Source organism: Rhipicephalus microplus, chromosome 3, assembly GCF_043290135.1.
Source record: "Rhipicephalus microplus isolate Deutch F79 chromosome 3, USDA_Rmic, whole genome shotgun sequence".
NCBI classification, from domain to species: Eukaryota; Metazoa; Arthropoda; class Arachnida; order Ixodida; family Ixodidae; genus Rhipicephalus; species Rhipicephalus microplus.
In genome coordinates, this window is record NC_134702.1 from 219,997,396 (window position 1) to 220,010,946 (window position 13,551).

The following is a 13,551-nucleotide window of genomic DNA, read 5'->3' on the forward strand; positions in this document are numbered from 1 at the left end:
TTCGCACACCTGGTTTGTGTGAAAAATTTTAGCCTCGGTTTATGGGGCCGTACACAGTTCTTGAAAAGACTTCACCAGTAAATTATCGCGTGACGCCACTTGTAGCCCCAGTAGATCGCCGTTATCGAACTACAGAGGTCGTTCATGTCTCCCGTATGAAGCCCTTCATGCGACGTTCTTTGTCCCCTTGACTTGCCGCGGCCAGGCTGGCCGCTTTCACGTGGGGGGAATTGGTGTAGGCATTTTGTATACGCATCCTCTTCACCGGGACATTATCATCATTATCATGTGTGGCTCATGCATTATCATCGTTGTCGCGTAGCATCATCATCTTGGCTCATTCATCGTAGCTGTCAGCTGCCGGTTCCTCGGGCCTAATAAAAGGTAATTCAAACCAAGACTTCATATATATATACCGCCATACCTGCCGCCATACCTGAGGATCAAAGCTCCCTGCGAGACCTCATTAGGGAGATAGTTCGCGAAGAACTTCAAAAGTTCCGGAATCCAGTTGCTCAAACCCCCGTTGCGTCCGTCGCTGAACTGGTACGCGACGAAATCCGCCACGCCTTTTTTACCGCTGGTCCTGGTGACGAGCACCGTCCCATGAGCTATGCCGATGCTCTGCGACGTTCCCCATCTGGTACATCGCCGCCATATCACCCAGTGCCGACGGCCCCTTGGTCACCGCGGCAAGAGCAGACCCTGAGCCGACCGCCAAGCCAACCGACGTACCACCAGGCGTCCACAGCAGCACCATGGACATCGTCGCAAGAAGGGAGGCTCAGACGTCCGCCGCTCCGAAGAACAGACGCATGGCGCACAATCGATCGACGTCCACTATGCTTTAACTGCGGAGGCGCAGGTCATATTGCCCGTCATTGCTGGCACCGCAATGATTCGTTCCGCCAGCTTCGAACATGGTCTGACGATCGACGTGCGAACGAATAATACATACCATGCCGGGAGGACGCCTCTTTCCATGGAGCCCGTTCTCACTTTTACGAATACCGTACTTCTGACGAGGAGGCAATACCTACCCGCCAGCCAGGTCTGGGACGTCAATCCCGCAGTCCTTCTCCCGCTCATTCACCTTCGTCACACCGACGTACCTCCGCGGACCTTAACGCAAGAAGGTCACCCAGCCCGCGACGGGGAAACTGAGGGCGGCGACCTCCGGGGGTAAGGTTGCAGGCCACGAAGATGACGACGAAAAGCCCCCATTACACGACGCTTTAAATACGACAAGACGTGAGAGTGACGACATTGTGACCGCTGACCTGAGTGTTTTTCTTGACGGCCAGAAAGTAACAGCCTTAGTCGACACCGGTGCCAACTTTTCTATCATCAGTCAGGACCTCGCCATGCGCCTCAAAAAAGTGAAGACACCGTGGACAGGCCCTCAAATAAGGACGCCAGGTGGTCAGTTATTGATGCCCTCTGGGAGATGCACAGCGAGAATTGACATAGGAGGTTCTTCTTTTGTTGCGTCGTTCGTCGTTCTCGCCGCATGCTGCAAGGATCTAATTATTGGTATGAACTTCTTACGAGAGTACGGCGCCGTCATCAATATCCCAGACAGTTTGATTACATTCCGCAACAGTTCGGGCGCACCTGATTGTACACAAGCGCGACCAAACCAATTGCGTCTAACTGATGACGATGTGGTTTTCCCTCCACGGTCATGCACGCTTGTTTCTGTGGCAGCCGCTGTCCAGTTTGACGGCGAAGGAGTAGCAGACCGAATAACCTCGCTCCTCTTCACACACGGCATTTCCGTCGCAAGAGGTATCGTCAGTGTCACCGCTGGACGCACGGACTTGCTTCTGACAAATATTAGTGATGAGCACCGGCACCTTCCAAAAAACATGGCCGTCGCTTACTTCGACGATATCACAGACGCAGAAGGCTGCTTGGCAGTAGTCGATGAGGCGCCAAAACTTGACTCGACACCAGTTCTTGACGTTAGCACTACTTTGCCTGAGAACGAGCGAAAGAGGCTTCTTGAGCTACTGGCCGAATTCAAAGACTGCTTTTCGACAACATCAAGAGTTGGCCGCACATCTCTAACCAAGCATCGGATAATTACCGAGGACATGGCGAGACCAATTCACCAAAACCCCTATCGCGTGGCTGCAAGGGAACGCAAAGTGATACAAGAGCAAGTCGACAAAATGCTAGAAGATGACGTCATTCAGCCCTCAAAAAGCCCCTGGGCGTCACCTGTAGTCCTCGTTAAAAAAAATATGGCAGCCTGCGCTTCTGTGTAGATTACCGAAAACTCAATCAGGTGACGAAGAGAGATGTGTATCCACTTCCTCGTATAGATGACTCTCTCGACAGACTTCGACATGCTCGTTACTTTTGATCGATGGACCGAAGGAGTGGGTATTGGCAAATCGAGGTAGGCCCAAGAGACCGCGAGAAGACTGCTTTTGTGACACCAGATGGCTTATATGAATTTAAAGTCTTGCCCTTTGGTTTATGTTCAGCGCCTGCTACCTTTCAAAGACTTATGGATACCGTACTTTCTGGGTTTAAGTGGAAAACCTGCTTGGTCTACCTTGATGATGTCGTAGTTTTTGCCGCAACATTTGACCAGCACCTTAAAAGACTTGAGGCAGTTTTACAAGCCATACGGTCAGCGGGCTTGACGTTGAAGCCTGAAAAATGCCACTTTTGCTATGAAGAGCTGCGATTTCTTGGCCACGTTGTCAGTCACGCAGGCGTTCGTCTCGATCCTGAAAAGATCGCAGCTGTTGCACAGTTCCCGGTGCCGACTGATAAGAAGGCTGTCCGACGATTCCTCGGACTATGTGCGTATTGTAGGCGGTTCATCGCGGACTTCGCACGCACCGCATCACCGTTGACCCGCCTCACGGGAGAAGACGTTGCTTTCCAATAGAGCAACGAAGAGGAATCTGCTTTTAAGAACCTCCGCCAGCGACTACAGACGCCTACAGTGCTTGCCCACTTTGATGAGAAAGCCCCAACGATGCTACACACGAATGCCAGCAATATTGGTTTGGGAGCTGTGCTTGTGCAGCTGCAAGAAGACACAGAAAGAGTAATCGCCTATGCAAGCCGAACACTAACACGCGCCGAGACTAATTACTCCACAACCGAGAAGGAATGCCTCGCCGTGGTATGGGCGGTCACAAAATTTTGCCCGTATTTATACGGCCGCCCTTTCAAAGTCATCAGTGACCACCACTCACTGTGTTGGTCGACAAATCTTAAAGATCCTACCGGGAGATTAGCGCGTTGGAGTCTAAGGCTGCAGGAGTACGACATGACTGTTGTACACAAGTCAGGAAAGCGCCACATTGACGCCGACTGTCTATCCCGCTCACCCATTGAATCGGCAACTCTATCCGATGAGGAGGAAACAGCATTTCTCGGTGTGCTTGACTCAACCGCTATTGCACAGCAACAGCGTGGTGACCCTGAGTTACTTGCACTAATTAATTACCTGGAGGGAAGATCTCAGAAGGCACCAACTGTTTTCGTAAAAGCGCTGTCATCATTTTGCTTACGGAGCGGAGTGCTATACAAAAGAAACTTCTCTTCAACAGGATCTGCGTATTTGCTCGTCATCCCAGCAGCCCTTCACTCCGAAGTACTCGAAGCATGCCACAACGAGGTGACTTCAGGCCACTTAGGTTACACAAGAACGTTGGCCAGAGTACGGCAGCGCTACTTCTGGCCAAGACTGACCGTAGCCGTAAAACACCATGTTCGTACTTGCCTCGACTGCCAGCGACGGAAGTCACCGCCGACTAAACCAGCTGGCCTCCTGCAGCCCGTGCAGGTCCCAAGAACACCATTCGACCAAATTGGCATGGATATTTTGGGCCCACTTCCTACTTCTACTGCTGGGAACCGCTGGGTTATTGTCGCGACTGATTACCTTACCCGTTATGCTGAAACAAAGGCTATCCAGAGAGGTACAGCAGCGGAGGTGGCACAATTTTTCATCGAGAACGTTGTCCTGCGGCATAGTGCACCAAGCATCGTAATCACAGACAGAGGAACCGCATTTACGGCAGCTCTTTTGGAACAAATCCTCATGCTGAGTGGAACAACCCATCGCAAGACCACCGCCTACCACCCGCAAACGAACGGGCTTACAGAGCGTCTGAACAAAACAATTGAAGACATGCTTTCAATGTACGTAGACGTCGAACACAAAAATTGGGACGAAATCTTGCCATATATCACGTTTGCATACAACACTGCCAAGCAAGAAACAACCCAGATGACCCCGTTCAGCCTAATTCACGGAAGGGAAGTACGAACCATGTTAGATGCGATGCTAGCGCAAGAATGGGACGACATCGAACCGGACGCCGAGATGTTTACAGAACGAGCGGAAGAAGCAAGGCAACTAGCACGCCTGCGAATCCAGCAACAACAAGAGTACGACGCGAGCCGCTACAATTCTCGCCGCAGAACAGTTGTTTACCAGACCGGTGACAGAGTATGGGTTTGGACGCCCATACGGAAACGAGGACTCTCTGAAAAGCTCCTGAGGAGATACTTTGGACCATATTTAGTACTGCGACGACTGAGTGATGTTACCTACGAGGTCGTCCCCGACACTTCATATAGTACGAGGCTTCGCCAGCACCGTCCTGAACTAGTTCACGTTGTGCGCATGAAGCCTTATGAAAGGTAGTGACTGCGCAAGACACTTCTTAATGAACAGACAAAAAAAACTTCACTACTGGTTTTGCATCGGGGCGATGCTCATTAAGAGGGGGGCAAATGACGCGTGTGTACTGCTGGGCCAAAACGACAATAAGGGGATTTGGTGGACACCAGGTAGTGGAGCTCTGGCTGATTGAAGATAAAGAAGGCGATCTTGCTGTTCGGCTGCTGAGAGTCGCTGTGTCAACGTTCATCTGCCTTTGGTTCGCGCTGCACCGCGACAATATATATATATATATATATATATATATATATATATATATATATATATATATATATATATATATATATATATATATATATACATATATATATATATATATATATATATATATTGCAACGAGCAAGGTTGCGTAAAAACACAGGTTATTATTCCAGAAACGTTAGCCGCAACAAGCTGGTACAGGCAGGAACCCGGCAAGCACGAGCCACACACGGACGTCAACGTCTTCTTTCACGCTGGCACAGAGCTGGCGCCACTATGCTTCGGTACAATTACTCCCCGCGCAGAAAGGAGCCAACCTGGCGACCTAGGGAAAGGACACGACAAGGGGGTCATAGCACGGTTTGAGGCGTGATACGTGTACTGTTTCACGCCCACGGCAGCGCTGGTCCGAGGGTAGATCAATGGGCTCAACTTCATAGTGGACAGGAGATGTTTGCCGCACCACACGGTAGGGGCCATGGTATTTCGACGAAAGCTTCGGGGAAAGACCGGGAGGGGTAGACGGGACCCAGAGCCAAACCAGCATTCCTGGGTTATAGTGTACAGTAGACGCAGAGGAATCGTGGTCAGTTTTCTGGCGCCATTGGTCTTGTGCGGTAAATGAGCGAGCGAGTTGACGACACTCTTCGGCATAAGCAGCTGCTTCGGAAACAGGCGTCGCTTCGGAAACATCAGGCCTGTAAGGGAGAATGGTGTCCATGGAGCATGATGGCTCACGTCCGTACAGAAGGAAGAAAGGAGAAAAGCCAGTGGTTGTTTGTGGCGCAGAGTTGTACGCGTACGTGACAAAAGGGAGCACTTGGTCCCAATTAGTGTGGTCGTCAGAGGCGTACATGGCAAGCATATCTCCAAGGGTACGGTTAAAGCGTTCTGTCATGCCATTGGTTTGGGGATGGTATGCCGAGGATTTCCTATGGACAGTGCGACATGCCTTGAGTAGCTCGTCGACGGCGTTCGAGAGAAACACGCGTCCACGGTCACTGAGTAATTCACGAGGTGCACCATGTCGCAAAATGAGATGGTCAAGAAGAAAGGACGCAACGTCTTTCGCAGTGGTAGCAGGCAGCGCAGATGTTTCAGCGTAGCGTGTTAAATGATCCACGGCGACGATAATCTACCGGTTGCCTCGAAGAGAGTTGGGTAGAGGACCATAAATATCAATTCCGACGCGGTCGAATGGTCTCGCTGGGCAGGTTAAGGGTTGCAAAGGGCCAGCAGTGCTGTGAGAATGCGTCTTGCGTCGTTGACACGTGGTGCATGACCGAACGTACTGGCGAACGTGCCGATACATGCCGCGCCAGTAGTATCTTAGACGAAAGCGAGAGTAAGTCTTAAATACTCCAGCGTGGCCACACTGGGGGTCATCGTGAAAGGCAGCGCAGATGTCCGAACGCAAATGACGAGGGATGACAAGGAGCCACCTACGGCCATCCGTCACGTAATTGCGGCGATACAACAAGCCTTCACGGACAGCAAAGTGTCTTGCTTGACGAGAGAGGGAGCGTGAAGTCGTTTCCGACGAACTGTCAGAGAGGACGTCGAGCAAAGAATTGATCCAGGGATCCTTGCGCTGTTCGGATGGCATGTCAGTGATGCTCAACGATGACGAATCGCAAATGGCAGTTGATAAGCAGGCAAGGTCAGGAGGCAGTGGAGAACGGGATAGTGCATCGGCGTCGGAATGTCTGCGTCCTGAGCGATAAACAACACGGATATCGTATTCCTGAAGGCGTAAAGCCCAACGAGCGAGGCGGCCAGTAGGATCTTTCATGGACGCTAACCAGCATAAGGCATGGTGATCTGTGACAACATCAAACTGGCGTCCGTAAAGGTAGGTGCGAAATTTTCCTATAGCCCAAATGATAGCCAAGCACTCCTTTTCCGTGACGGAATAGTTGGACTCTGCCTTCGTTAGTGTACGGCTGGCATAGGCGACAACGTACTCGTCGCAGCCATCCTTGCGTTGAGCGAGAATGGCACCGAGGCCGACACCGCTTGCATCCGTGTGAATTTCAGTGGGTGCATTGGGATCGAAGTGGCGGAGAACTGGCGGAGAGATGAGTAGCCGGCGTAGCGCCGTGAATGCCTCATCGCAGTGGGAATTCCAGCCAGAGAGGTCCGTGCTACGGGAGAGAAGTTGAGTCAGAGGGGCAATTATAGAGGCAAAATTGCGAATGAAACGCCGAAAATAGGAACACAAGCCTATGAAACTACGAAGCTCCTTTAGGGTAGTAGACTTGGGGTACTCGGCAACGGCACGCAGTTTGGCAGGATCTGGCGATATTCCTTCTTTTGAAACGACGTGGCCGAGAATTGTGAGTTTGCGGGCGCCAAAACGACATTTCTTGAAGTTAAGTTGCAACCCGGCTGCCGTAAGGCACTGGAGAACTTGTTCCAGACGGGAAAGATGAGTTTCGAAATTCGCCGAGAATACAACTATGTCGTCTAAATAGCAAAGACAGATGTGCCATTTAAGTCCCCTGAGGACACTGTCCATCATTCTTTCAAAAGTCTCAGGCGCATTGCAAAGACCGAAGGGCATTACATTAAATTCATATAAGCCGTCAGGGGTCACAAACGCCGTTTTTGGACGGTCTGGTTCAGACATTGGTACTTGCCAATATCCAGAGCGCAGATCCAGTGAAGAGAAAAACTCCGCACCTTGAAGGCAATCCAAGGCGTCATCAATACGTGGCAGGGGATAAACATCCTTGCGTGTGATGTTGTTTAGTCGACGATAATCTCCGCAAAACCTGATGGAGCCATTCTTTTTTCGCACGAGGACCACTGGCGAAGCCCAAGGACTGTGTGAGTGCTGAATAACACCACGTTGCAGCATCTCGTCGACGTGTTGAGTGATGACGTCACGCTCGGCCTGCGAGACGCAGTAGGGGCGCTGACGAAGTGGAGTATGATGACCGGTGTCGATATGGTGAGCGACAACTGACGTGCGTCCCAAGGGAGGTTGTCCGTGGTCGAAGGAGGCGCGGAAACGGTCAAGTAGTTGAATGAGCTGATTGCGCTGGTCTTGGAGCTCCGCATCAAAACACCTCAACTACCGATTAATTTCTCGGACCATTGTACCCTGCGAAATAATGGAGCACGTCATCTACACACCTATCATGCAGTTTCTTGACTCCAACAGCTTTTAGATGCGAAAGCATCTTATACTCGCGCCTTGTAGTGCGCCGTCCGCGCCGTCCGCACCGCTTCTCGAACATTCGACAGCTGACGCGCGCGCATGCGCCGTCGCGCCGTCGCCCACTCTTCCACCATCTGTGCATCCCTTCCTCCTCTACACACCGCGCGTGCTTCACTCCTCCACCATCTGTGCACCCTTCCTCCTCTACACACCGCGTTCGACATCTACAATTCTCCTGATTCTCCAGTGGACGCGCATGTGGCGTCGCGCTTCGAGAACATTCAACAGCTGACAGTGCATGCGCCGTCGAGCTGTATATATACTCAAGGTCGGCGCTCGCTCGCTCAGTTGCCGCTCGTCGGTTGGTTTGTACGGCGCGTCGACGTCCAAGGTCGCGGTGAAATGAATTCCAACGAATCCACAAACACAATGATCGACGTCCCTTCGACCAGCGCCGCCCTTTCGCATACGTGTGTACGTGTTCACTCAGTTAACACCCCCTCCTACAACCACGTTAACCAATTTAGCCATCGACCCAAGTAAGTCGCACTTTAACACCCCGTTAACCAATTATATGCTCCGCATCCTCCTCAGTGTTCCCCCGAGGGAAGCTGCGGGCAATTTTTTTCACACATCTCAACATGAATTCCGCAAGGGCCTCTCATGTGAAACGCAACTTGCCATGTTCATTCATGACTTACATATCAACCTCGATACTAACAAACAGGTCGATGCCATTTTTCTTGATTACGCAAAAGCAATTGATAAGTTACACCCCCAACGGCTATTACTTAAACTCTCACAGTTGAACCTGCATCCCGACAATTTACATTGGATTGATGAATTCCTTACTAGCCGGTCTCAGTCAGTACATGTCAATAATTCCATTTCCGGCCCCCTCCTTGTAACATCTGGCATCCCGCAAGGTAGCATCTTGGGTACACTGCTATTCCTCATTTTTATCAAAGACTTCACTCTACATGTTGCCTCTCAAATCCGAATGTTCGCTGACGATTGTGTCATCTACCGTACAATCACTAACAATGCCGATCACCCTCTTTTACCAGACGATCTTAACAATGTTCAAGGTAGGTGCAACAAATGGTTGATGACCCTGAACCCCAACAAATGCAAGGTAAAAAGTTTCACTCGCCACCTACAGCCACTATACACACCCTACACTATTGCTAACACTTCATTAGAAAGGGTAGGTACATTTAGGTACCTCGGTATTACTCTTTCACATAACTTAAATTGGTCACCTCATATAACACGCGTTACGGCCTCAGCCAACCAAACCCTTGGATTCCTAGAACACCTTCTCCGCCATGAACCACGTCATGTAAAGCTTCTAGCATATAAGTCACTCGAACTCCCGAAGCTAGAATACGCTTCTCCTATCTGGTCACCTCATCAAACTTACCTTATCAAAGTCCTAGAAGCCATTCAGAACAGCGCAGTAAGGTTCATTCAATCATCATATTCTTATTATACCAGCGTATCACAACTAAAAATTCAGTCTGGCTTTAACACGCTATCGTCCTGGCACCGCATCTATTCATTACCCTCTTTCACAAGTTTTTCAACAGCTCACTTCATCATGCCCCATGTAGTCTGGCCCCGCCACGGCGCACATCTCTGCGCACAGGGCACCATATACAGGTTACTCGTACCCGCCGCCGAACTGCAACTTTTCCTGAATCTTTCTTTTGTCGATCATCAGCTGTCTGGAACGACCTGCCTCGCGATATCGTCGAAGTCATCTGCTTATCCTCATTTTCTGAAAAAAATAGAAACTTGGTATGTCTCAATAAATGTATTGTAGCCACTATCCTGTACGTGCATCGTAACCACTATCTTGTATGTAACCACTGTTTTGTATGTAGTCACTATTATGTCAACCCCACCCCTAATGTAATACCTCCCTGCGAGGTCTTTAAGGAATATAAAGTGAAGTGCAGTGAAGTGTGTGACAGCTATATTTGCCATGAGTGCAATTCTGTCTAGTTATGCCCCTGGTGTTCTCACCTATTAATAAAAGAATAAGTGATTCATTTCAGACACAGAGTTTCCCTTGTATTACAAGGCAAAATGCAGAACATTGTTATGTTGGTCTCGCAGCTCGCATTTGACGGGTCAAGGCGTCTGCTATCCAGCCATTTAACGGTCGAACACTTGTGAACATTTGAACAAAAGTAACTTTAATTAACAGGAATTGGGTTCACATTTTAACAAACATTCACGAGCACTCAGTAAGTCCCCGTAAAAAAGCGGTGCTGTTGCTCGGGCTGGTAGGGTGAGTCTGCCCGCCGCCTGGCATTTCTTCTTCCGTTGACGACCGGTGCTTTCACTCTCTCCGTGAGCCGACAGAGAAGATAACCAATGACGCTCTGAAGGTCGTTTGCGGCGCCCGTTTAAAGTGGCCATAACAAAAGAAAAAGGGGTTTCAAGACACGGAAGTAGCCCCTATTTGGGGCTTAAGCGTCACCCCCCCCCCCCCCCCCGATTCCGTTGGCGGCACTTGAAAGGCAAACACGGCTCCTGGCCGCTCTCTTTGAGAGGAGACGGCACACTCCCCGTCTGGTGTCTGCTTGTTAGACGCCACTGTTGGTTGGTGGCGTGGTCTGCTGGATTTTCTTCCGCACACACGTACTTCCACTAATCAGATCGTGTGCTGGCACGTATGCACTGAACTCAGTTAGCTAAATACACATAAAATCTTCGCGTTTCATTGCATATGTATCCCAGAACTACCTTGCTGTCTATGTAAAATGTGACAGATCTCGGCCGGGAGTCTAACTCCCGTAATATGGCATCGGCCATTTCTGCAGCAAGGACCGCTGCACACAACTCCAGCTTTGGGATAGTGTGGTCTGGTTTCGGCGCGAGCTTCGCCTTTCCCATGACGAATCCGACATGTTTGTTTCCCTGCTTGTCGCTTACCCGTAGGTACGCTACCGCGGCGATCGCACTCGTGGACGCACCTGAGAACACGTGAATTTCTCTAGTGGCGGCTTCAGAAGTTGAGTGCGGTACATAAGTTCTCCGGGCACGTAGGTCATGAAGTGCTTGTAGAGAATTCTTCCATTCATCCCAACTTTGTTTCTTTGCATCCGAAAGTGGCGTGTCCCAGTCATAACCTTCTGTCACGAAGTCATGGAGCAGGTGCTTTTCCTGACAGGTGCCACAAAACCCAGCGGGTCAAGCAGACTGTTGATGGTCGACAGCACCCCTCGCCGTGTATAGGGCTGGTCTTGAAGAGGAGCTCTGAAGACGAAGGTGTCGTTGTCTACATCCCAAAGTAGACCGAGGCTTCTCTGCATATTCGATGCGTCTTTATTCAAGTCAAGACTTTTCAGCACCCGAGCACGGTTTTGTGGATAAAATGCATTCAGCACATTCTGCCTATTTGAGGCAATCTTGTGCAGCCTTACGTTAGCTGTAGAAAGCATTTTTTGCGTTCTCTGCAACAGACTGATGGCGTCTTCCTCACACGAAAGAATCTTGAGTGCATCATCGACGTAGAAGTCTCGCTCGACGAACATCCTTGCATCTTCCCCGAATTCTTGAGCAGCTTCTTGAGCAGTTCGCCGAAGCCTATATGTTGCCACCGCGGGTGAGGGACTGTTGCTGAAAACGTGCACCTTCATTTGGCACTCCATGATTTCTCGAGAGGTGTCATTGTTCTTGAACCAGAGGAACCTTAGGTAGTTCTGATGATCATCACGAACGACGAAATTGTCAAACATCTGCTCAATGTCAGCAGTTATCGCCACTGAATCCTGCCGGAAGCGTATCAGTATTCCCAAAATATTGTTTGTCAGGTCGGGTCCGGTAAGAAAGACACCATTCAGAGACACTCCTTCGTGCTGAGCGCTGGTGTCAAACACCACGCGGATTCGATCGGGTTTTTGAGGATGGTGAACACCGAATATGAGTAGGTACCAGCCCTCTTCGTCGATGTTATGTAGTGGAGCTTCCTCTGCATGACCCCTGACGAACAGTTTATTCATGAAGTGCACGAAGCGCTCTTTTGTCTCAGGGTTCTTTCGCAACGTGCGTCGCAGCGAGTACAGGCGAGAGAGAGCCTAATCTCGGTTATTCGGAAGCTGTCTTCTTTGTGAGCGGAAAGGTAGAGGGGCAACCCAGTTGTTAGACCTGTCTTTGTATAATCCCTTCCGCCTTTTCTTCAGTGCAATGAGATTCCGGACAACCGAGAAGAAATTCCAATGCCAGACGCAGCACGGAACTACCCGCACTTGAAGGCCATTGCCGCTCGCATTCCACCTCTCGAAGAGGCAAGAATACTGCTCCTCCTCTGTCGAGAAGTTCTCAGAGTCCACAAAGTTCGCCAGACCATTAACGGGCCGCTTGACGCTCCTTATGCACAGATGCTCGATCTCAGATGGGTCATTGTCGGAAACGTCAGCCTGGTCGTACGCGTAAAACAGGCACCATAAATGTGTTAAAAACACACATTCTGGGCAAGGGAAGACCAACGCTTTTCACCCAAGTACAAAACATTTCATGGTGATGGAAGCGCTGGTTCTCTACACTGCGGTGAGGCATCAGGTCAAGAATGATTTCTCATCATTAACAGCATCAGATGACACCTTGGCACCTAACCTGTTCGAGACAACGCGAGAAGACAACGAGCGTTCCCTGTCTATAGAAGACAGAGCCTTCCTCAATATTATGGATAGGGTGCTGCTCGTTATGGTGGGCCACTTGGTGCACCAAGCTGAGAAACTCTGCCCACCATTGCGACAAAGCTGGGAAGCAGTAAGCAGATCATGGGTAGACTTATAATGACAGGTAGTTTATATAGTGTTTCAAGCTGGGATCTGTACACTACATGTTCCACCGCCATGATTTCCACCAAAGGTTAGGCCTACCGACCGAGCCCGTACAATTGTGTTATCCATGCTTCCGGGTTTCAGAATGCACGATTTCGACGATTAAGAATGACAATACAGTGCAGCTATGGCATCAATTAACCTAAATGAAGCATTTTTCATTGTGTATGGGGTCCGATCAAGAAGCAACAAACATCGATGCGACGCGATTCAAGCACTCCCAGAGAACGTACGTCTCATCTCACCTACAGCCGCCGGTCGCACTCGCCGGCACTTTTCTAGCTTTTGTGCGAGAACTCAGACGTGGCACTTCGTATGCTTGGGGAACCAATATGATAACGTAATGTTCCCGGCACTCTGCATTCGTTTTGGCCAAGCCGTTATGTAATTGTTGCTTTAGCGAAAGTTCTACAGCATTGCGCTGGCACGACCCTCTCTACATTGCGCGAAAAGCATCCCAATACTCAATCAAATAAATTAGGCGGGCGTATGTATGGAATAAGCCTAGAAGCATCATAAAGCATGAGCAGATGTCGCCCTTTAGAACGAGCGCGAAACGGATATTAAACTTGGCAGACCTCGCCGGTAAACGGTTGCTGCTCCCCAGTCGACTTGTT

General features: G+C 50.0%; 1 protein-coding gene across 1 annotated transcript; it reads right to left on the reverse strand.

The window, feature by feature from the left end:
- Window positions 1-11,224: 11,224 nt before the first annotated feature.
- Window positions 11,225-12,091, reverse strand: LOC142803140 (uncharacterized). Its single transcript, XM_075888242.1, has one exon. The coding sequence runs from the start codon at window positions 12,089-12,091 to the stop codon at window positions 11,225-11,227; it is 867 nt and encodes a 288-aa protein (XP_075744357.1).
- Between the last annotated feature and the right edge of the window lie 1,460 nt (window positions 12,092-13,551).